Source organism: Chenopodium album, chromosome 11 (assembly GCF_948465745.1).
Source record: "Chenopodium album chromosome 11, dcCheAlbu1.1, whole genome shotgun sequence".
Lineage (NCBI taxonomy): Eukaryota > Viridiplantae > Streptophyta > Magnoliopsida > Caryophyllales > Amaranthaceae > Chenopodium > Chenopodium album.
The window spans coordinates 40,408,012-40,433,783 of record NC_137844.1 but is presented as its reverse complement, the minus strand read 5'-3'; the positions used below and the strand labels follow the sequence as shown (position 1 = coordinate 40,433,783).

General features: G+C 33.5%; 2 protein-coding genes across 2 annotated transcripts; one reads left to right on the top strand and one right to left on the bottom strand.

Moving 5' to 3' along the window:
- Nucleotides 1-1,286: 1,286 nt before the first annotated feature.
- On the top strand, nucleotides 1,287-4,813 carry LOC145568880 (uncharacterized). Its single transcript, XM_081628257.1, has 2 exons — nucleotides 1,287-1,484; nucleotides 3,384-4,813. The coding sequence occupies exons 1-2, from the start codon at nucleotides 1,359-1,361 to the stop codon at nucleotides 4,323-4,325; spliced, it is 1,068 nt and encodes a 355-aa protein (XP_081484383.1). The 5' UTR covers nucleotides 1,287-1,358; the 3' UTR covers nucleotides 4,326-4,813.
- A 16,907-nt stretch (nucleotides 4,814-21,720) lies between these two features.
- LOC145566606 (peroxidase 57-like) lies at nucleotides 21,721-25,436 on the bottom strand. Its single transcript, XM_081625971.1, has 4 exons — nucleotides 25,425-25,436; nucleotides 24,907-24,953; nucleotides 24,212-24,371; nucleotides 21,721-22,476 (listed from the first exon to the last, which is right to left on the bottom strand). Exons 1-4 carry the CDS (start codon nucleotides 25,434-25,436, stop codon nucleotides 21,721-21,723), a joined length of 975 nt encoding a protein of 324 aa, XP_081482097.1.
- Between the last annotated feature and the right edge of the window lie 336 nt (nucleotides 25,437-25,772).

Here is a 25,772-nt window from a genome sequence, read left to right as displayed (position 1 = left end):
TATTTATAAACATTGATTAAAATACTAGTCCGTATATGTGAATAGCGCAAAAGTTAAAATACAACATTTGGATTGAAGGATTAAAATACTAGGGTAATAAAAGTCAAACTAAGCAAAATGAAAATGAATGTAGGGAAGAAGGAGATAATTATGGTGTGGTTGCAAGTTAAATTATGTATTAATGGTGTGGTATGAGATGAAAAAAGAGAAACTAATACCCTAATTTTGGGAATAATAGTTACACTAGGGGGAGGGTAGGTAATTATTACCATCATTATGAGGATAATAATTCTTCCATCTCTCTCTTTTCCTTATGGCACAACTAGTTTATTTTATTTGTAAACACTTTGTCTTTTACAATAACACCTCTAAGAGCACTATCAACAATGAGCAAAAATTGATTTCTTCATTCTCTCTCTACTCACTTTCTCTCTCTTCCAACTCATGAACATTTTTGTGATTATATTTTTATCCGCCAATGATAAAAAAAAATTCTTCACTACTCTCTCTCCTACATCTTATCTCTTACTTTTACTAATACCCTCCTACATTTCTCTCTACTATATTATTTTTATTCTTTTTTTTTACTTGACTTGTGGACCCCACACAGTTACTATTTATCTTAAAAAATGCTCATCGTATGAGCAATTTTCATTTTGCTCATGAGCATTTTTGCTTTTGCTCATTGATGTAAGTCAATTTTATTTTAATTTTATCTAAAGTTGTGCTCATGAGCAATTTTTGCTCATTGTTGATAATGCTCTAATTACTTATGTTTTTTCAAATTTGACTTTTATTACCCGTTAGCATATTCCCCAATCCGAGCCTGACCTGAGGAAGTATTGATTACTGAAGTCACTCCACGTAAAAAGTGCACTTTATTAGCATAATAAAAAATAGAAATTGGCTTGTAAAAGGATTTTAAAAAGTGAAAGCCTTAAAAAGGAAAAAAGAAAAAGCAAAAATGTGCACAAAAGCGGTTACAAATTGCATAAAATATTAGCATGAAAATATTGATTTGAGTTCCCCAATCATCTTCTTCCTTCACGTTCTTCGTGCTTTATTGGTTCTCCCCAACCACATTTTTTTTAAATAAAAGAACAAAAAAAGAGAAAAAGAGCATTTTTTCCAATGAGAAAGTGAGTTTTATAGGCTTTATTTTGATTTCTTTCTTTTTCTCTGGTTCTTTTTTCCTTCTTTATTTACTTTAAAACAACTTTCTCAACTGATTTGTGGATTTTTGCAAGACTTTGAAAAAGTGTCTTTTTATGTATGTTGTGTTTCTTTTTTCTGGGTCTATAAAAATATTTTTTTTTAAGTTATGAAATTAAGTTAAGAATTGAATTTTGAGTCAAAAAATGAGCAGAGAAAATATGTCAGTAGCAGTAGCAGTAGCAGTAGCAAATAAGGATTCAGCAATCAAGTTATTTGGAAGAACAATTTCTTTGCCTGAAACCCAGTTTTTAGAACAGTCTGAATATAAGGTATTTTTCTTGACCACATTTTGGCTGCTTTCTGATTGTTTTTTATATGTAAATGTATGTATTATTTGATGAATTTATGTACCAGTATATTTTTCTGGGTTTTAAGTTAATGGGTTTTGTTTATGTTATTTTTAAAAAGGTTATTTAAGTGGGTTATTCTCTGCTACATTTTTTATTTCACTAGTCATTTTATAGTGTATATATGCAATTTTGGTGATATTCTTGTATTTAATGAATACTTCCGTAGTTCCATAAAAGTTTAGTTTCTTATGAGTTGTAATTTATTGACATCTTCACCATACAACTGGTTGTCCAATTTGCTCATTTGCATGAATGACAGAATGAGCAAACTAGTTTTGTTCATATGCACAAATGAAGATATTGGTTTTGCTCCTATTTGACAAATTTGCTCATTTTGTACTCGTAAGAAAAACTGAGGTAAATGAGAAAATATGATGGGCGAAATTAATTTGCTCATTTGTGAGAAAAAGTTTACATTGCAAGGTACAATTGGTTGTATGATAAAATTTGGCGTAAGTTTGGGTCAAATGAATATAAGTTGGTGATGATCAAAATTTTCGTTGGGGAAATTATTTTAGCATTTAAATGAGATGAAGAAGGAAGAGTGTGTTTTGAAATTGTTAAATTGGTGTTAAGTGGTCATGAAATCTCTATGTTCCAATGAAAGTTTGATGTTTGCATTGCTGGGCTACTGGTCAGCCTGTGAGTGCCCTTTTGCCTGTATTGCCACTCATTGGCTTTCTAAGCTTCATTCGGGTAAGGGGGAGGGTTGGGGTAGCCTAAAAGTCTAAAACTTTGTCACATCCATCGGCATGAGCCATGGTTTTTGCAATGCACAGTCGCAGTCTAATCTGTAATGATCAGCTTCAAGAGTTCTTGACATGTAAGATGTAACCTCAGACCAGTTTATTCATTTACGAGTATATGTGTGACTGTCAAACTCAGATAATATCTGTAAACTTTTAATGATTTTGGCTCCTAAGTGTCTATACACATGTAAGATTTTCAAGAATTTGACCTTGGTACTTTAAGCTTGAGTAACATGGCCTATCATGAAGTTCAACATTCATTGAATTACCACTCACAAATGTTAGTTGACTTGTTCACAACACACAAAAGCCAATTATGATAGGACACATATTTTTTTTTCACCCGGGTTCTTGTGATATCCTCAAGTTCGGTTTGTTCAGAGGATTTGCATTTCGGTGAATCTGATTTGCTGTGCAAGGCTATCTGCTATAGCATTATCCTAGTGCCTCTTCCATCACTCCTTACAAGTTCAGAGTTATATTATTTAGAAACTTTGTATTTAGAGGGTTGTATTGTAATGAGACCATTGGCTAGGAAGACTAGTACTATTTCAACGAAATAATTGTATTCTGCTGCTGTCAATTACTCATATCAACTCCCTTGCCGAATAACTTTATGAGGCTCTCTATTTTTTATTTTTTTTTTGTATGAGGGCGGGGGAATTGCATTTTATTGTTATCTCATTGATTTAAAAGATCTTAGACATGCCTATTTTCCTAAACTTTATTCTAGGGTTTATTTTATGCTTAATCTTTCACTAAATTCTTGAGTCCTGCGTCTTTGTTCTTTATTAAGCTTGAAATTCTATTCCTTGGAATCTTGGTGAAAAGTATTCAAGTGATGGAGAGACATCTGACAACTTTTATACATGATCAATTGTGGATTTACATTTGCTGCTGCTGAGGTTCTCAACATCTTGAATATTAGAATGTTCCTATCTGGTTCCGTTACATAGTAGATGAATGAACTTGTATGTGATATGTTTTAGAGGAATATACTTGTTTTCATTCTGAGATTGTTCAACCTTGGCTAGTGTATTTTCTAAGTTGTCATTTTTCTGAGTTGTAGGACAATGGATCCAGCTTCATGGTGAAAAAAGAAACAGTGGAATTAGAAAACGAGAACTCTATGCAGCGTGAGTTTGTTTCCATGAGACAGTCCATTACTTCACAAGCAATTATGAAGCCGAATAGTTACCAGGAAGACTCTGATGGTGCGGGAGAACAAAAACAAATGAGAAGACCGGACAAGATCCTTCCATGTCCGCGTTGTAACAGCTTAGATACTAAATTCTGCTACTTCAATAACTACAATGTCCATCAACCTAGACACTTCTGCAAAAGCTGTCAAAGGTATTGGACAGCTGGAGGTACTGTCAGAAATGTCCCTGTTGGTGCAGGGCGGCGGAGAAATAAGCATTTAGCTTCTCAATACCGTCAAGTAATTGCATCCTCTGATGGCGGAGACACATTAATGGTTGAGGTTGGGGACTCAGCCAATGAACTACGATCTTGCGAAGAATCTTCTACTTCCTGTACGGGCTCTAGTCCAAAAGAAATGTTCCTCAAATTCGGTCCCCAATCACCTCAATGTGACAGTTCCACATCAAACATGTTGTCCAATAGACAGAGTAATGGATACTCTCAGATAGGAGGGATCAACAGTGATATTCCTTCGCAACACCATTTGTATCATTACATTGTTCCTTCGCAGGTTACTACTTCAAGCCCTCATTCTAAATGTTCGGTTTCTTTGGCAGTTCCTGTATCTGCCACACCTAATATTTCTTATCAAGTAGTTCCTACTGCGTATATGAACTACATCCCTGCCGTTTGGATTGCTGGGTCGGAAAATCTATCATTACCTATGTCAAATGGGTGTGTTTCTCCCACTAGCTGTCAGCTGCAAGTTCTAGGCAAGCATTATAGAGATATAAATTCATCACAAGATCGTAGACTTGAAGAGAACTATACTCCAAAAACACTAAAAATTCATGTAGATGATGCATGAAAAATTATCATTCTGCAAGTATTTGGCAATCAAGATTTGAAAGAAGGGGCATGTACAGGGAGTTTGTCAATCTAATAGAAGTGATGGCTGTTCAATGGCTGCTGTTTTACATGTCCGAAATCTTGTGATTGAGCACGCGCAAAAGTGGTCATTAGAGACTCAAGCAGGAAATTTGGTGGAATGCATCATGCTTCCATTCAACTTTTTCTGTTACCATAGTGCTGCAGAAAAGTTTTCGTGTCGATGTGACAGAAATAGCATAAATCTGACTAGGAAGATGCAGTACTTGAAGAAACAGACATACAGCTGTGATGTCAGTTGTCGGATAATCTGATTTGTCTTGCAAGTTGGGTGGTTGAATCAATGACATGTAGTTATCAAGTAAAGCAGGGTCTTGTGTGGATTTTCAAAATCTGCCTTTTCATAGGTAAAGTAAAAAAAATGTTCTAAGAATGTTAGGATGTAGTAGTAGTTTTTAATTTACAAACTAGCTACTTTTCAGGCAACTGTTGACAAAAATGATGGTTAAATGATATTGATTGTTTCTTTTTGCTCCATGGTTGAAAGCTAAGGACTCTTGCTGTTTGATCTGATGACTCCATTTAAATTTCCCTTTCACAATCCGAATGATTTGGAATGTCTTGTTGATCTCTAATCTCTAATCGAGCATTAGAATATGCTTTTAATATGTGTATCCCTATGGACGACCTAGCACGAGGGTTTCGTGATTTCTTGTCATACTAGATAAAGGGTTGTGCCCAGTTAATCGCTTTGATTGATTTACAATGTCAATCTTTTTCGCCAACTCAGCATATGTACTAAGTGGCTAATGACTCAGATGCGGAATTCTTACACGTAGGATAATGGTTAATTAACGATACAAGTTTAATTGGTGACTTCGTTAAAATGCATGTACCTTGAAGGTGAAGTGCTGTGCATATTAATTGAATGTGTATTGTGTATTAAGTGCTAGTTGACTGGTTGGTGGTTTAAAGACCCTTGATCAGAGTCTGTCATCATTTATGGGTAAATACTACTATAGTAATATCCATAATGTGAGACTGTGAGAGTGCCTTTTTTTTTTTTTTTTTTTTTTGGAACGTAATATGAGAGAATGAGAGTGCCTAAGATTCTAGACTCTTTGGATATCATGGGTAAATAACTAAATGTCCATAGTGTGTACTCCCTCCGTCCCTTTTTTACATTCCTACTTTCTTTTTTGGGTATTTCAAAATTATATTCATATTTTTCTTTTTCAGTAAGTAAATTTTTACCAAATATTCCAAATTATCCTATTTTTTTGTTTTGTAATTAACGTTTTCTCTATTTTCTTACTCTTATTTTCTCACTCTTATTTTGAGAATCCATTTGCATCAATTTAGATGAATATGATTGGTCTTTTTTTTTCCACCAAAAAATGTTATTGGTCCTTTTTCTTTACAAAGGATTGATGACCTGTGCAGCATTAAATATTATTCTATCTTTGAAACTGTAATACCTCGTATTTTTATATGTATTTTATTTAAAATAAGTATTTTGAGAAGTATTTAAATAAATTGAAATGTTTTATTTAAAGTATTTATTTTAATTATTCATTTAAATAAGTTTAAAAATATTTTATAAAAGGAAAATTTATTTAATTAATTATTTTATTTAAGTTGGGGTTTAATTAAGGAAAGTTTTATTTTAGTAAAGTTTTATTAGGGAAGGAATTAGGAAAGATTAAAAAAGGAAAGTTTAGGGAGAAGGGTTTCTAGAGAAGGGATATAAATATTCAACACTTGAGGCAAATCAAACTTTGCCCAGAGTGGAGAAAAACCCAAGGTAAACTTCTCTCCCCTTTTCCTTATTTTTCTTTTTCTTTTTCTTTCTTTTTCCCCCTTCCCCTTTTCGGCCCTCACCATCACCGGCCACCACCATGCTACCGGCGGCAGCCGGCCAGCCACCTTTTTCGAACAAAAAAAAAAAAATTAAAACTTTGTTTTAAAAACTAGTTTAATCCTAGATCTAATTATTAATTATGAGTTTTGTAATTTGAATTTTTTGATGTTGATATGAGTATTATGTAAATTAATTTTTAGATTTTATTTTTAATGGAAAGCCCCAATTTTTGAAACCCTAGGTTCTTGAATAATTATTGAAAGATTATGATATATAATGGTTTAAACCTTTGATTAAAGTGTTTTAAGGCTAAATTACAGCAAGTTTTCATTAAAATATAATGCTGGAATTTTAGTGCATTAAAAATCAAGTTTCTTTAGGTTGCGTTTGGATACTCACATTTCATTTGAAATCACTGATTTCAATTCCAAAATTTCAATTTCCAGAATTCAATTCCAAGTTTCATGTTTGGCAAATTAAGAATTTCAAAATTGGAATTTCAAATTCCAAAAACTTGTTTGGGAAAACAAAAAATTTCAAATCCAGGATTCAAGCTAAAAGATAATACACTTCATCAGCAACAAAATTGATTTCTTTTGCCACCAAATTTCAGAATTCGTTTTTGCTTTTCGCTTTTTTCCCAAAATATAAACTTTTGCACATGAATTTAATCAATTCAGAAAATCAAAAAAAAATAGAGAAAAAAAAACTAAGAAAAAAAAAGAACAAAAAACCTGCCGCACAAATCAAACAAATTGAAACTACAACAAAATTGAAGCATGAATTTGGGGAAAAGTTAACAATAGAGAAACCCTAATTTCATGAAATTGACAAAATTAAACAACCAAAAATTAGGGGAAAAACGAAAGCTTATCAAACAAATTAAAAAGACAGGAGGTTTGAAGAGTAGAGAAATTTAAAAGCTCATTCAAGGGAGGATTAAGGTGCGCTTTAATGGAGGATTCAAGGCAAGCTTCAATGGCAAAGAGTGCACAAAAGCCACTACAATGGAGAATTTAACGGCAAACGTACACATCGACAGAGGAGATCGAGAAAGCTTAGTAGTTCCTTTAATGGAGAAGAACTCACGATATTCTTCAATGGAGGAGAGAGAAATAGGAAACCCATCCATAGCAGAGAGAATTTGAGAAATTAGGAGAGAGAGTTGGGCTTTTTTTTTAACTGATGGAATTTCAAATGACACCTTTTATGTTGGAATTTTAATTCAATCAAAATTAACTTCTGTTTTAAAACCTTGGAATTGGGCCAAATTCAATTCCCAAATTCAGAGTAAATCCAAACAGTGTAATTGGGCCAAATCCAGAATTTCAAATGAAATTCTGGTTTCCAAACAGGCCATTAAGGAATTTCAATTACCCATTAATTGGGATTAAAGTATGATGTTTTAAATATAATTTCAGCTTATTTTAATTAAATTATGAGGGGTTTTATAATAGTATATATTGCTGGAAATTTGTATAGAGATGACTTTAATACTATTCTATGATTTTAAATTGTAGGAGACTTCGAAGTGAGTGATTTCTATTAGTCATGGCGATTTTAAGATCGTATTCAAGGTACGTTCGCATACTTAGCATAATTTTATTAGTGTAGTAGCATGCTAAATATGTTTAATTGATTACAAGTAGTATCATGCTAGATTTGGAATGGAAATTATGATTTGGTTGTTATTGGTGATTGAATTATGAAGCATGATTTATTTGTGATGGATTAATGGTTGGAAAATAATAATTTGGAATATTATATATGAACCACACTTTTATTTATGGCATGTTAGAGAGCATGTTTAATTAAACTAAATGTTTAATTTGGTTTGGAATATCAAAAGAGAATTTTATTATGGTTCATATAATTTTTATTGATGCTTTAACCATGGGAAAGGAGCTATATAAGTGTCTATGTACACGAGGAATAAATTATATGTTGGTGCCTTAGTGCACTTAAAGTGTTTTTAACACTGAGGGATAGGATTTTGTGGCGCTCTATGCGTTTAAGGTGTCATTGGCACCGAGGTAGAATTAAAAAGGGTTCAACATTAAATATTATGTGGTCACTAATTATTCAAGAATTAAATTGGTATATTTGATTGTTTGAATAGTTATTGTTGATTGAATGATTATGGTTTGAGAGTCATCACCAAGTTTAATAATCTGTAAATAACGTAAAGTGAAAGAGATTACGCACCAAAACTCTTGGAACGTATATACCTTGAGTATGAACATATGGGGGGAGTTATGTGACTTTATATTTGATCATAACTTCTAGTGGAGTACAGGACGCTGTACATTCCTTTTATTATTATTATGCGCAGGAATTCCGCCACTTATGAGTGATTATTGATGTTGGCACGGTTAACTCCCGTGTCAATAACCTCAATTTATTTGGGGGAGGTTAGTGGGAAACCCGTTCGATGCGTAGTCAGCGCTAAATAAATTATGTAGTTGTCTAGTTGAGAAGTTTTGTTGAATGTTGAATGCTTGAAAAACAGGGGCAACAAGGTAAGTTGTGCGTTGATAGGTAAATGCATGTTAGTGTGTTAATTACGCTTATGTACTCAGCTTTGCTGATTGTGTGTTTTGTGTGTTTGTTGGCCTTGTCTTTATATTGGCCCTATGATGACCCATTTTTAATGGAGAGTAGTGGAAACAAGTAGAGATAAGCTTTTCAGGTAATGAAGCATATTCATGAATGGGCATGAGTGAAGAGCGAATCATGCTAGTTTCTATAACTATATGATGTGTTTATTACTTTAATTATTTATGATATTATTATTCATGAGACTAACGCAAGGTTTTAAAGTTGGTTTGGTTTTAATAAGGGCCTATAATGGTTCCAAGTTGTAGGTTGATTTTATTTTATTTCGTTTGACTTTGGTTTGACTTTACTTTCGTTGATTGACTTTTCAAGTTGACTTGTTTTGAATGGTTTTGAAATTAGTTTTCCGCTGTGTGTCTTTGATAGTTGCCTTAGTCGTTTTCACGGTGGCGGTAATGTCTTAAATATTTCTATTTAAAGTTTTAAACAGGGCAAAACAGGTATTTTAACAGAAGGAATTTCTAGGGTGTTATAGTTTTACTCAAAGACATCAATTAATGTCTTGTAATTCTCATTGTACTTTGTTTTATTATTCTTTTTTTTTTATTCCAAGTTCCTTAATTCTCGTGTAATTTTACAAATAGGAATGTAATAAAAGGACGGATGGAGTACTTCGTATGAAAATCCATGTTATTATTATTACTCCGTATTATTTATTATTATGCTTGTTATTTACTCCGTCTGTTTCATATTAATCTCAAACTCTAGTGGTTCAAATAAAAGGTATTGTTGGGTAAAATAATTTTTTCTTCATAACATAATTAATAATTTTCGTATATGAGTAGTAGTAGTAGTAGTAATAATAATAATAATAAATATTGTAATTGGGATTGGTTGGAGACATAAAAAATTATTGTGGGTCCAAATCAAATAAGAAATGTTTTAATTGTAATGAAAAAATTCCTAAAATGAAAATGTTGAGATTATTACTAATCGGAAATGTTATGGTTTAATATAGGTTATATGTTGTATTAGCTACTTAATCCATTTTTTTTACAGTCGCATTACATTGAAATTATAAATACCTTAATTGGCATTTTTCGGAGGTGGCAGAGATATAGAGAGGAAAATGATTTGGGTATTTTTACCCCGCCTCGTGGACTAATCAGAGTGTGACACGTGTCTCCCTAGGGAGAGCCCAAAGTGGACCTACATGGGTTCGACACGTGGCAGGCAGATACCCCCAAAATGAATTGGCGGCCTTCAAGACCCAATTCCCGAGAAAGAGTCACAAAACGGCATAGCCCACTAGTCCTAGGTCGAAATGTCCTAGGTAAGGGCACTAATCCCAATGACCTTATAAATAAGGAGATTCCTTCCATTTTGGGAGCACGCTTAATCATTACATCATTTACTACTCTCACAACAGAGAAAACACCTGATCTCGGAATCCAAAAAGATCAACTATAACTTTCCGTACTTTTTACCTCTTCGAACCCTTTCTAACTTGATCGTCAGAGGCGGAACTCCGATCACCCGGAGCTTTCGTTGTTTTGTAGGTACAGCCGGCCAGGAACCATACTTAGTGACGTAACTCTTCCGAGGGACACAAAAAACCCCAAAACAGAAATATAAAGCATTTCTAATATATATGGTTGCTTATTGTACGAGATAACTTGCTGGGTAATTGAGCTCTAGTCAGTAAAAACTCGGTATTAACTGGACTCAAACTTGAGACTGACTCGAATTGTTAATGAGTCGAGTCGATAATTTCAATAATCGACTCGAAAATGCGTAATAATCTCAAATTACTTTATAAAATGTTATACTCCTTCCGTTTCTTAATAATGGCATCAGTAATAAGGTTGGCACAAGACTTTAAGAAAATTATATGGTGGGGACCAAAAAGAGAATTTATAAATATAAGTATAGTTAGTTAAGGATGTATTTGATTCATTGATGGTTAGTAAGAGAGTAAAATATTCATAAAAAAAAGTAGTGTAGTTATAGGTCCTTACTAAATAAAGAAGTGTTGCAATTATTATAAAACGAATAAAAAAAAGAGTTGCGATTATTATGAAATGAAGAAAATATCTAATATAAATATTATTATATTATACAATATAATTTTTTATTAATCGTAATAATTAATTTTATAACATTTAAATAAGTATATACTCATATCATCATAGCTATATTTCATATATGGATGGGGCGTTCGTTAGCTTTTGCCTTCATATATTTACAATATTAAAAAGAAGGAACAAATGTTATGGTATATAGTGGGTTCTACCAAGACCAAATCATTAATTTAGCAACCTACTCGATATCAACCCGATCAATTCTGGACCCGTTTCAGCTCAAATTGATACGTATAATAGTCGATTCAACCGACCCCAAACTCGAACTCATCTCGGATAAACTCATAATTATTGGATGTAAGGGTTAGATTGTATGTACTTGACAGATAATATGAAGTAAACAAAAACACCATAAAACAGGTAAAACCGATACAAAACTAATATATATAGTGTTTTTAACTTTCATATAATTCAATTAGATTTGTTGAATTCATTTGACTTGCGTTTGATTACTTAACTTTGTTTGAATGTGTTTGACTTTCATTTATTTCAATTTGTTATTCTACATTTTTTTTTACTTTAATTTTATTCAATTCTCTTTTTTTCGATATGTTTGACTTTCTATTCATTTAATTAGCTTTGTTGATTGAATTAGATTTTCATGTAATTCTATTACTCTGTAGTTTTGTTTAATGTATTTCACTTACTTTTGATTTAATTAGCTTTATTTGAATGTGTTTGACTTTAATTTGATTTATTTAGCGTTGTTGAATGGAGTTGACTTTCTTTTGATTCAACTAGTTTTGTTTAAATGTGACTTATATTTTAGTCAAATATCTTTTTTTAAATTCATTTGACTGTCATTTGTTCAATAAGCCTTGACTGTGTTTGACTTACATTTGATCAATTTGTTTGTTCAACTGAATTTGACTTCTAATTTGATTCAATTATTTTTGTTTAAATGTGTTTGACTTTTATTGATTGAATTAGCTTTGTTGAATGAATTTGACTTTCATTTGAGTCAGATTGATATGTTGGATGCATTTAACTTTCATTTTATTCAATCTGTTTTGTTTGAATGTGTTGACTTTCTTTATGTGCAATTACCTTTGTGGTCTTTCATTTGATTCATTTAGGTTCGTTTAATGCTTAGACTTTCTTTTAATTCAGTTTCCTTTTGCTTAAATATTGCATTTGATTTAATTAGATTTGTTTAATGCATTTCAATTTCATTATTTGATTCAATTAGTTAAATTTTTTTTTTAATATATTTGACTTATATTTGATGTTTTTACCTTTGGTCGATTGTGTATGACTTTCATTACATTCAATAAGTTTTGTTTGATTGTGTTTCACTTTCAATTAATTCAAGTAAATTAAATTCATTTGACTTTCATTTGATTATATTAGATTTGTTGAATGCATTTGAGTTTAAATACATTCAACACGCTTTGTACATCTGTATTGATAAATAAATCGGATGTATAATAAATATTGTACATTTGTTATAAAATTACCCCTAAAATGAGCAAAAGTTATTCTAATATAAATAAAAGTTATCTTGACATAAAAAAGGGTGTTGTTAAACGTCGCTCGCAAATTACATACTAACACTCCCATTTTTATAAGGAATTTCCTTTTCTACCCCTAGCATATAATTACGGAGTTTCTACTCAACGAGTTACATATTTCACTCTTTAACCTCATTCACTCTCATTTTATGTCTCTAAAAATTTAAATCTGAATTTTTTTTAAAAAATCTGAAATTTAAATCTGAAAAAAAAAACAAAAACAAAAAACAACCATCACCAACAACCACCTTACAACCACCACTTGAAGAACAAGGCAAAGGGATGGCTGATCCGAGGCGAATTAGGGTGACTTACGGTGGTCGTGGGTTAGGCGGCGGCGGCGAACAGGTAAAAGCTTTAAAAAAAAACGGAAGTGGTGCTTCCGCCCAAAAATTCCGGAAGACCCTTGGAGGATCCACCTGGAATTTCCGGATCCTCCTAGGTTTTTCCGGAATTTCTGGGCGGAAGTCAAGATCCGCTTGAAATTTCCGGAAAAACCTTGGAGGATCTGGAAATTCCAGGCGGATCCTCCAACGAACTTTCGGAAATTCTAGGCGGAAGTCCCAATTTCCGATTTTTTAATTTTTTTTTCGTGAATAAATCTTATTATTATTATTATTGTTATTTTTATGATTTTTATTATGATTATTATTATTATTATTATTATTATTATTATTATTATTATTAGTATTAGTATTAGTAGTATGTTATTGTTAGCATGATTTTTGTGATTATGAATTGTTGTTGTGATTATGATTGTTGTTGTTATTGTGATTATTATGTTATTAGTACATTATTTGTAATGTCATTGTTATATTTAGTAATATTATTTTTATTGTTATTATTATGATTGTTGTTATTGTTATGATTTTTATTATGATTATTTATATTATTATTCCTTTTTTTTTTTTTTTTTTTGTTGAAACCTTATTATTCTTATAATTATTAGTAGTAGTATGTTATTGTTAGTTTATTTTTGTGATTATGATTATTGTTTTTGCTATTGTGATTATTATGATTATGATTATATTTTAAAATTTGTGGTTGGTATGATTATTTTTGTGAGTATGATTATTATTATTGTTGTTGTTGTTGTTGTTGTTGTTGTTGTTGTTGTTGTTGTTGTTGTTGTTGTTGTTGTTGTTGTTAATGGTGTGTTGGTATGAAATTAATTAATTTGAATAGTATTTTTGGTAGTCCAACTTTAAACAAGTAGTATTTTTTTGTAATTATTATTGAAATTGGATTTTGTACTTATTTTATGTAGATCTAGGGTTCTGGTGCTCGACATGCAATATCACAACGTTTGAATGTGTCTGTTAGGAGACAGTCATCTCATTTAGCACCGTTTCAGCCCGAGCAGCAATACGGGTCTACTAGTGGTTTGTCGGGAGACCAACAGTCGGGAAGTAGTCGGCCCATGTATTCGCCAGGTGGAGTACCTACATCTGACGAGGAGGAAGTCTCGGCTAGTCATGCTGGTGACCGGGATGAAGAATCGAGCCCTCAGGATTATCATATGGTATATAGGGGTCAGTATAGGAGATTTGTTGGTAGTGGATCGAGTCAGCCTACTACCAGCTCTGCAGAGGCATGGTTAGTGCAGGAGCCGATGCCGGGTGGTCCTGAGGATGGGACTATTATCCCTAGTTTTGGTGGTCACGTGGCACGATAGCAGGAGCGAAGTGTTTTGCGGTGTTTGAGTAGGTCAAAGCTGTGTTCTGACTTGGTTACGTGGCGAGGTCGTCAATCAGTGGACAACCTCCAGTTTATTGATGGTAGTTGGTTGTCTCACTTGCCCGGGTTGATGTTTAAAAAACTTGATTGGCCGTTGATTTCTGCTTTTGTTGAGAGATGGCAGCCAGATACAAACACTTTTCATATGCCATTTGGGGAGATCACGATCATGTTGCACGATGTGTACAACATTCTTGGGCTACGTGTACATGGCAAGATGGTCACCACTACACCTAGCACGGACTACTTACGGGACGCGTGCTCGATTACCATGGATATGACTCCGGATGATTTGTCTGAGATTTGCGGCACAAAGACGATTTGGCAGGGTAGTGGGGTGTTGACTGATAAGATTTTCGAGTCGACATTGGAGTTTGAGAGGCAGTTTAGTGCTCAGTATACTGCGTACTTGTGGTTAGTGCTTGGAGGTTCACTGTTTATAGACAAAGAGTGGTAACCGTATGCATCGTTCCTTCCTCCACGACCTATGTTATATGGATGTCCCTATTAATGAGTACGCTTGGGGCACAACTGCACTGGCTTACTTGTTTAGGCAATTGGGCACGGCATCACGGAAAGGTACTAATTCGATCGCTGGTTGTCTCACGCTTCTGCAAGCGTGGATTTACGAGTAATTTCCATGCTTTCGGCCTCAACAGGGTACCTTGACGAGGGACCTTAATATCCCTCGTGCGTCTGCTTGGGATGTTGGAGCGGGATGTCCTAGCAAGAACTTGGAGCGTCTGATATCTTTTCGTACTAGAATTGATGCGCTGATTGACCGTGAGGTGAACTGGCTATCGTACGGAGTTGATCCTGGACTTGGAGTGCCCCCCACTTTATTCATTGGCTGCATCCAGTACCGTAACATCATAGAGCCGTACATGCCTGATAGAGTGGTTCGACAGCTTGGTTTCGTGCAAGGCATTCCACGTGACATTATCAGGCCAGAGAAGGCCAAGAGGCCGACTAACTTGAAGATGTACCGGGTAGACTTCCCGACCGAGATGACATATGTAATGTGAAGGAGGTTTGTCCCTGGGGTATCTCAAAGTGTAGTTTTAGGTGCCCTCACCAGACTTAGTGCTGGAGCTCCTTCTGTTACCCTGGTTACATGCAGTGGCTGTACAAGTTTTCTCACCCTCGGGTATCTCCAGGTCCAGCAGTTACAAGCAATCTACTAGAGCGGACTAACACTGATTATGTAAGTTTTTGTGTTTATTTTACTATTTAGAATGACTTCTAATAATTGTCGTTTATATAATATGTTATTGTGTGATTTGCAGTGGATGAGTCGGTCCATGGAGATTCACCAAAGAGCACTGGCTGAGTATCCTCACATGTCTAGTGAGACTAGGACAATGACAGAGCAGCTTATATTTGATTGGAAGTAAAAAATGGGGCTCTAGATTGCTTTTTGGTCGTGTTAGTGGTTTTTATGTGTACTTGTTTAAATTGTTTTATATTTCTTTGTTATTAGTCATGTACTATAAGAACTGGACAATGTATATTTCTTAGTTAGTGAAAGTACATTACAAACTATCTAACTAATGCATCCTACATGTTCCTTCTAGATTCATATTGTTGATCCCATCCATTAACACTAGCCTCGTGGTTCTCAGTCCACCAACCAGCGATCGGTGGGAGAGGTGAATCAGGTGCAAGGTCAAGACGGATGAAATGTGATCCACTAACTGTAGCAATCACAAATTCCCGACTCGGTGACAGGACCCCGTTTCGTGCCCTCAGCGGTAACATTGTGATGCATGGGTAGTAGCAAGTTGGTACTAGGCCTACCCCGAGACAAATCACCCTTGCGTTGAACCACGTAGCAATAGGAAATAAATATTGAATAGTTACCATCCAATGTCGCTCCCCAATAGCCCCACCATCCCATCGAATACGCTCTATGTTCATCCAAAGTCGTCCAAACCCGTAAATCCGTTCGTACAAATCAGGATGACCGACGATCTCGTTCGCTATTGTTTCCCGAGCGTCAAACCATAGCGCCTGATCACCAAAGAAGAAGTCGGCGACACAACAAAAGCCACAGTTCCCATCACCAATGACATCCTTCCAAGACGTAATGTACGGTAACATCGGGCCCGAAAGCAGGTTCAAATACCTGCACTGACTAATGTCACACGGATCTGTTGTATATAATAAAAAGATTAATTATTAGAAAAACTACAACATGATTTACATATACTTTTTAAATTCACTAGACTATTAATATTATTCGTTTCTTGGTCACCATCACGTTGATTGTATTGACGGTTCACATGCTCGAAATAACTTCGATCACGCCTGGTGTCATTGTTCCTCCGTCGACCACGAACGTGGAGGTTCACATGTGGTTCTTCAAGTTGTGTATGATCCGGATGCAACTCCTCTTCAATGATGCGCGATAAATTTCGACGTACAACAGGATCACTTTCCATGACTTCATCAACAAGGGAACGAAAATGTGCAGTTTCCTCGGTCGAATCGTTAACCAATTATGGAATGTTAACACCATCACCAATAACCAAAGTCTTCCAGAAAGAATGAATTTGGCTGTTATACAAGCCTGTCCGTGCAACTAGTTAATCATGTATCTGGCAGGCACACGGTACTCCATGAGTCACACGCATAGCACATCCACACCGTTCATAAACCTGGTAACTCAAATCCCGCATCCTTTTGGTCTCCTCATGAAGTACTTTCAAGCAATGTTGAGACACTTTGCCATTTATACGTGACAGTGGCAATTGTCTGTACATCTGACCAATTTTGGACCTTGATGCCTCCAAAGTATTACGAATTTCAATAATTCGATTACCGATATGACAATGGACTCGGGCCCATACGGTATCCAAAGAACCTGCCATTGATTCAAATTAGTAAAAACATTTTGCTATTATTTATTATAATTACAAATACGAAATAAAGACAACAACTAATATAGTAAAACAACTAACCTGTGGATGATTCAAACCACGTCTTCACTGCTGAATATTGGCTCTCAACTCTACAGTTGGTGGTGTTACTAAAGTGAAGAATTTGGTTCGTCCAATATGTCACAAATTTGGTTTTATGACAAAGCCATGTTCTCTCAACATACCGAATCACTTTCGGAAAACTTGCCCACTTTGCTTTCATGGTAGGTACAACACGATCATACTCCGCCTCGGTTGTTGCATCCATGATATGTTTCCATTTACCATTTTTAAAACTGGCACCAATCTTCTTGTTTTTGAACAACCTCGTCACCTTAGCCTCCACATCTTTGTTAATGTTCCATCGACAGAGTAAATGTGATGTCCCTGGAAACTCTTCTCTCAAAGCCGCACATAGCCCAAGTTCACGGTCTGACAAAAATACCGATGGCTCTTTATCAAACCCAATCAATTCCCTTAATCTCTGGAACACCCACCGATAGCTAGCCGTGCACTCGTCGCGCATGAAAACATAACCAACTAGAAAATTTTGGTTTGTCGGTGTCCCACCTACTATCTCAAAGAACGGCATGCCATATCGATTGGTCTTGTAAGTAGAATTCATCCCTATGACATGTGGGTATGTGCGGAGTATGTTGACCGTGATCGGGTGCACCATAAATGCATGTTGCAAGACGTCGAGATCATCGGACATGACCCAGTAAATGTACTTACTCTCTCTCGCCAAATGAAAAAATTGCTGAACAACTCCTCTTCCTTTGGACATCTCCATCTTGAAGTCATTCCGGCAGTTGTAAATGTGCCTGATGTTTGGATGATCATCAGGAAATTGCTCTGTAATAGTTGCCATGATGTTACGGGGAGCAACCTTGGACTTTGTCATGTCACGCACAACCTGTTTTGCACCCGGGCTCAATCCGCTCACTTTACAATGACCCTCTTCATACACAATAATTGGGTGGTTATGTGTCCCGGTGTGATCATTTTTCGCACGGATCATTTTTAATTAGTTGTGATGTAGAAAGGACAACCATTAGCTTTGGTTTTTGTGTCCTTCCGTATCGCGTTCTCCAAATCTCTCGACTTGCTCCTCCGTAACCGATCACATCTCAAATATCGATACGGCCGACCATCTCTGGTTTTGTTATAAGACGATTTCACCAAATAAATCCTAGATTTATGGAAACAGCATCCGCCCATGTAACTGCATCCTCAAACATTGGAAATAACGTATCCGTGATGAAATTCCCACTATAATTCACACCGTCACCGCCATCTTCAGATTCTATATCCTATACAAATTAAACAAAACAACGGTTTATGTCATTATGTTCTTTTTTATAATATTAATAATAATATTTATAAAACAATATTACAACTAATAATATTATTAACATTAATAACTAATACTAATACCAACAATCATAATAGCAACAACAATAATCATAAAACCACCAACAACAATAACAATATTAATAATATAAATAACAAAACAATAATACCCTAACATAATTACTAATTAATATAATAATAATAATAATAATAATAATAATAAGGTTTAAAAAAATAAAATTACTACTAATAATATTAATAATAATATTACTACTAATAACAACAACAATTGCAAAACAATAATAACATTATTACTAATTACTCAAATTATCAAAAACTAAATCACAACAACAATTAAAAAAAATAATTAATTAACTTAAACAATATTACAACTAATAATATTTATAAAACAATATTACAACTAATAATATTATTAACATTAATAACTAATACTAATAACAACAATCATAATAGCAACAACAATAATCATAAACACCACCAACAACAATAACAATATTAATAATATAAATAACAAAACAGTAATACCCTAACATAATTACTAATTAATATAATAATAATAATAATAATAATAATAATAAGGTTTCAAAAAATAAAATTAATAATAATAATAATAATAATAAGGTTTCAAAAAATAAAATTACTAATAATAATAATAATAATATTACTACTAATAACAACAACAATTACAAAACAATAATAACATTATTACTAATTACTCAAATTATCAAAAACTAAATCACAACGACAATTAAAAAAAAAATTAATTAACTTAAACCAAAAAAAAAAAAAAACTAAAAAATGGGACATCCGCCCAAAATTTCCGGATGTCCCATGGTGGATCCTCCTGAAATTTCCGGATCCACCATGGAACATCCGGAAATTTTTAGCGGATCTAGACTTCCGCCTAAAATTTCCGGATGTTCCATGGTGGATCCGGAAAGCAGATCCACCATGGGACATCCGGAAATTTTGGGTGGATGTCCCATTTTCAGAAAATAAAAAAAATAAAAACTTACAGAATATTCCGACGCATTCTCCGGCGTACGTATGTTCCAGTCGTCCATCATCCAAGACCCGTCGGAAAGTGACCGATGTAGCGGGCTCGGGATTCACGGTGTACAACTTTGAGGGGACCGTTAGTATGTAAAATGTGCATGAAGGGAACAAAGTCCTTTCTTAATATTACAACTTGCATAAAGGGCGTATTTGTCCATTGAAGTCAAAATGGGAGCGTTACTATGTAAAATGGAAGTGACGAATAGCTATTCCAAAAAAAAAAGTGACGAAGTATTTATGCTTTATTGATAAAAGTTACCCAAAAAATTGTAAAAGTGACCCTAAATTTGATAAAAAGTGACCCCCGATGTACCGTAAATTACTGTACATCGGATGTTTACAAAAGCTATTCATGTTTGAAAGTGTTTTAATTTCAATTATTTATTTTTTTTTTTGAAAGAAAGAGGGAACTTATATCATAAATCAGTTAAGAAACATCCATGTCTGCAAGAGTGCGAATACCTTGCGGAAATGGATCAAACAATACAAGTTCCACCACAATGTGGGGACAAGATCTAGCAACAAAATTTATTTCATCACCTTTGTTTGATTGTTTTCACTTTTTTCAATTATCTTTGTTTCAAAATTATGTTTAATTTTCATAGTCAAATAATGTTTCGTAATTTACGCCTTATAGGTTTACCAATATAATGTAAAACACGTTAATATTAATTTGGGAAATTCTTAATGATAACCCACAAAAAGTGTAACACCGAAATGGTGAAGTTCTTTTTATTTTATTTCACAAAATGACTATAGTTTAAAAAAAAAGAAAAAAAAAAAAGAAAAAGTGTTCCAATAATAACAGTATTTTTTTTACACAATTATAACCGTAATTCATAGATATCAAATTAAAATTAAATACAGATAGGTTTTTTTTTTTTTTTTTTTTTTTTCCTCAAAAAAAATAGATAGTGTTTTTTTTTTTTTTTAATTATTTATTTATTTATTTTTATTTTTTAAAAAACAGAAAAGCACTTCAATGAATAACAGCCACCTGCACCACCACCTCCACCGGTCAGCCACCCTTTCCCCTCCCCCTTCTTCGTCGGCGTTCCTCCAACCGCCGGAGACCCTAAATCGTCGGAGCATCGCTGTTCAAAGCTCCAAAATCAAATCCCCGAATTCCCTCCCCCGAGAAACTCAACTCTCTTTCTCCAATCTCCATTGAAACAGGATTTATTCAAAAAAAAAAAAAAAAAAATCTCCATTGATACGGGAAAAGCTTCAGCAACCCATCAATGGCGGGATTCATTAGAACGGAGCGGTAATCGAGGTCGAGATCAGAGGCTTCTGACCGTGCGGTGGTCAAGGTAGATGGGGTTTTGGGCGTGTAGTGGTCGGGGTTTGGATTAGAGTTTGTGTTGGCCATAAATTCACCATCGCTGTCTTCACTCATGGCACGCCTCCTTTACCCCAAATGAATTTTTCCCATTATCAGAATGTTGAAGGAGAGAGACAAAGATGTTTGGAGGAGATGTTGATGTGGACTTGTGGAGTTAATTTACGGCCATGGCGTTACATCAAGGTTTAACGCCGTTAGTGAAGTCGGATGAGTAGTTACTTGATACGTGGCAACTTGTACATGTCACGAGAGGAAAGTTACAATTCTGTCCTCCATTAAACAGGTTGAAATACCTACAGAGCCTTTAGATTAACGACTTATAACAATAAAAGAGATTAATATGAATTTCCCCCCAGATAAACTCTGTTTTAACCTATCATATATTGTAATTTCTATTATTTTGGCCTCAAGATTTTCTTGGCAACATGTGAATGTTGTTACCTTATCGTTGATAAACCATATATAATTTATTATAGACCAAAAAAACCGTAAGGGCTGAGGCCTGGCCAGAGTCCTCCTTTTTAATTTTAAAATATGAACCACATATATTTGTGTGTTCTTTCGAGTTGTTTAATTTGTTAATATTTTTGCATCTACTAATCTATTTTAATATGTATTGAGATTTGAGCTTATTATCTTATAGAGAAGGTTTCTACAACCAAGTATCAATTTCGTAATTCTAAATGATTGAATGAACGAACATTATGATTGTTGAGGGAAGTCACTTATAGAAAATACTTTCGTTCTTATAAGTATACCTAGTAATTTATGATCGAGCATTTAACAGTTTCTTCAGCAGTTGATTATACACTGAATACCTAGGATTTTTTTCCTAGGATATTTCTGTATCATACTAGTCCAACAGACTAAACATTTTCAATCATTTTGGACTCTACAATTTCTTCTTATTTCCCCTTCATTACCCTCAAGTACTTGCAAACTACCTAGCTTGACAATCACCTTTGTAAAATGTCGTCGAAACAACCCATTATTTGCAGCCAACTTTGCTACCAACACAGAACTTGCTTTGTCCTCTGCAATCTCCTGGTCAATCTGTAGCACACCTCTCCTGCTTATAATCTGCTTGTAGTACATGTTATCAAACACAAACGACGTGTTTTGGTCTAAAAATGCAGTACGATCCTCACTCTTTAACCCACATATGTTCTTAAGCTTCTTGAGCATTTCTCGGTCTATTTTAGGATCTGCTGCACCACTTCCTCGGAAATTCGATAGCCTGTCTTGAAAGAAACTGCAATGAGCAGTTCCAACTGTATGAGCTCCCAAGAGCACGACCATCTCATTGAAGGTTAACCCATGAGCTTTAAAGGCTTGTCGAGCCTCTGAGACAGTGGATGATGGACCGGGCAGGTTCACCTCATTAGACCTTGAAATGAGCCCGTCTCTTCGGCCTGTTGGTACGTTGTACTTAGGGCCTCCTGCTAGGCCTACAGCATCTCGGGTTGCTAATGCTATGATGTCTGCACATGAGACGGTTTGTGGACACTTAACTTCTAGGGTGGCCTTGATTTTGTCTATGAGTTCGTATCCTCGGACACCAAAGTTGGCCCCTGCTTCTTTCTCTGCTTGGTTGCTGTGGGCTGAGTCTATGAGTAGAGAAGCATCACAACCCTGCTTAAAGAATGAAATTATGAGTATCCTATCAATCTGTTTCTTTTTAAACGCATCACTTTAACTTTTGCATCTTTTTCATTTTGACATAATCTTTGTATACTACTACTTCAAATACACACAATTATGTAATACGAGTATGCTATTGGATTGGTTATTCAAAGTATTAAAATATGTAATTTTTTGTAATATACTTGTATGAATTAAGAATGGTCAAATTTATGTGCGACAAGACTGAAAACAAGTTATTCAAAGTAGTGCAATTAAAAGAAAATAGAGGGATTATTTAACATATCAATAGATCATATCACGCATGGTTAACTATTATATGTACAAGATAAAATATTACGTACATAAATGAATCCAGGACTATAATTTCTGCGTATACTAACAATAAGTAGGCACATTCAAACAAGACAACAAGTACTTCCTGATTTAGGAATACTTGTTTTCTTTTGGCTAATATAACTTTAAGCAAAGATTTTCATCGAGTTGGTTAAGATATCACATTATTAAGTAGATCTTTTGTTATAAATGTGACATTTTCTTTTAATAATATATATGTGACATATAAAGGTGGTAGACGTTAGATTACATTTGCGATCGGAGTCGATTTAAGCATATCAAATCTAATATAATGCAAAGACTGTAAGTCACCAAATTAAGCATCTCCAATAGTACTGTAGTTAGCTACAAAATACATTATCATAATATCTTATGTGGCATAACAAGCTAATTTAATAATTGGTTTACTATTGGCTTTATAGAAGTATTAAATACACTTTCTAAAATTGTACAATAAAAATTCATGACCAAAACACGTGTAAATCAGTGTAATTAACGCTTATTTTTCTAAAAAAACATGTGTATTCAGAGCTAATGCTAAAAAAATAAAGATATTTGAAAAAAAAAATTATTAAGTACACTAATCTACGTGTGTTTTTGTTATGAATTTTTAAATTTACACAAATTTAGGAAGTGTATTTAATGCTTATATACAAGCAACATTACCCTAAAAAGTACGGAATAGAAGAGTTTTTTTTTTTCCTGTTTTTTTTTTTTTATTTTTTTTTTGTTTTTTTTTTTTTTTGACAAAATAAAGTTGGAGGACATTAACTTAAATTTGTGACAAGAGTATATAAGTATACCAAACCTAATAACGTATTGAAGATAAAATATTTCCTTATCACTTCTACTCCTACTCTCAAAGTATCTATGGTTAGTTTATCTAGCACGCAGAGTTACTACTATTTCAATCCCTTATTATTTGCACCATTTAACTCAAAAAATTCTAAAAAAAAAAACTGGTCATGATGCAAATAAAAGGGACCTTTCAAAGCGTGAGCCATGCAATTAAGATATTTTACCATTTGGGAAGACATTTAACAAAAATATAATATATAGTTACATATCAAAATTTAGGTTTTTATAATCCCATACTAAAAATTAGGGGAAAACATTATATTCATACTTATAACAGTCAAATAGACATCCCTTTCCCCAAAAAAAATAAAAAAATAAAAAAAAAAACATGTGAGGAAATTATCTTTCATTATACTGTGACATGTAAAATAATTCTTTACAAATGATTATAATCAAACTTAGGATAAGAAGTTAAAAAAAATCGTTAGAAGTTTGGAAGTAATAACATGCATCATTGAAATTGCTAGAGAATAATATTAAAAAATATTAAACATAGAGGGCTTAAACAGAGGAAAACAATTAAACTTGTTACCCTGATAAAACAATCATGGTAATGCATACGAAGTAAGGCTGAAGCAACAGACTTATCTTCAACAAAGCGACGTTCGACAATATCGCGAATGATTGATTCAGCCGAAGGGCAAGAGTTTGTATAGGAACCAAGTCGAAGAGAAGCTAGAGTAAGAGGACAAGTGATGCAAAGGTAGACCAAAGAAGCTTTCATAAAGTTGTAGTTTTTCACCATGGTTCTTTGGGTTAATATGCTTTCATAAAGTTGTATAAACGTGTTGTAGTTGTTGAATTAATAAGCTAATTGATAGTGGCTAGATCAAATGGGTATATATAATCAAATAAAAATAAAGGTTTTGTTTTTATTTTTTTGGGTGAAGATAAAAAGTTAAGAAGATATAAACATATAGTTTATGGATTACAAGAAATAGATATCGGTGCCTTTGTCATTATTGACATTTCCATTCATTGTCTTACCTTCAATTAATAGCGACATATAATTTCTCCATTTTATATACTACGTATTCCCTTCGTCCCTTAATTATATATATATTTCTCTCATTTATTACTCACATAATAGAGAGAAATAACCATATAATTAAAGGACGGGGGAGTATTAAAATTAAGATGATAAAAAGTTACTTTAATTCTCATTTCATTTTAAGTTGTCGTGTTTTGACGTTTTTATTTACAATTTTTTTTGAGTAGATTTGTAATTTATAATTTTTAATAAACGCAATTATATGAAATCTTGTAAGAATCTTCTTAATTTATGGTTTAATTTTATGATACTAATTTTTTATAATTTTTATACTTACTAATAATTAGTGATATTTATCTTAAAACTTAAAAGCAGAGGCAAAACCGGGGGGGGGGGGGGGGGGGGGTGGTGGAGGCCTGGCCCCGTGGCCCAAACGCCAGCTCTTTTATCTTTCACCGCTGGCCCCCATTAAAATTAGGATAAATAATTAATGTTTCCTATTATTATTATTTTTTTACTTTCCCTTTATATTATTTTTTTTCCTGGGATTACTACTTGTATTTTAGTACGTACTCCATACTAATCTTTCTTTGATTAGTTCTCATTTATTTTCTTTGGTTACTACATCTTTCTTTAAATTAATTTACTATTTTATTCCAATCTTTTAATCATTTTTCTTAATTTTACTTTTGAACTACTTATATCATCATATTATACAAATTTACCTGTCAAAAAAAAAAAAAAAAAAAAATACAAATTTAACCATTGACAACTTTAATATTACCTCATTTTCTTATTATTTGCAACAAAACGGGTATTATTGTGAGATATAAAAATTCCTTTGGTACAAGTAATAAGAAACAGATGTAGTAATAATTATTAAAAGTTAAAATAAATGGTTTTAAAAATATATATGATCAAATAAAGGTAATTGTATTAGCGCATAGACAATAATTTAACAATGAAAAAAATGTACTAAATATAATATAGAGTACTATTTTATTGCATAAATTTCGGCCCCCTTGGGTTTCAAAACCTAGCTTCGCCCCTAGTTAAAAATATGCAATAAAGATGTTATACAAAAAACATGTCAACTAAAAAA

Coding starts and splice junctions, on each gene's coding strand:
- LOC145568880 (XM_081628257.1), top strand. CDS start 1,359: ATGAGCAGAGAAAATATGTCAGTAGCAGTAGCAGTAGCAGTAGCAAAT. Junction 1,485..3,383: donor TAGAACAGTCTGAATATAAG/GTATTTTTCTTG, acceptor TCTGAGTTGTAG/GACAATGGATCCAGCTTCAT.
- LOC145566606 (XM_081625971.1), bottom strand. Junction 24,372..24,906: donor GCGTTTATTAAAAATTATAA/ATTACAAATCTA, acceptor CCTTTGCATCAC/TTGTCCTCTTACTCTAGCTT. Junction 22,477..24,211: donor ACCATGATTGTTTTATCAGG/GTAACAAGTTTA, acceptor TTCTTTAAGCAG/GGTTGTGATGCTTCTCTACT.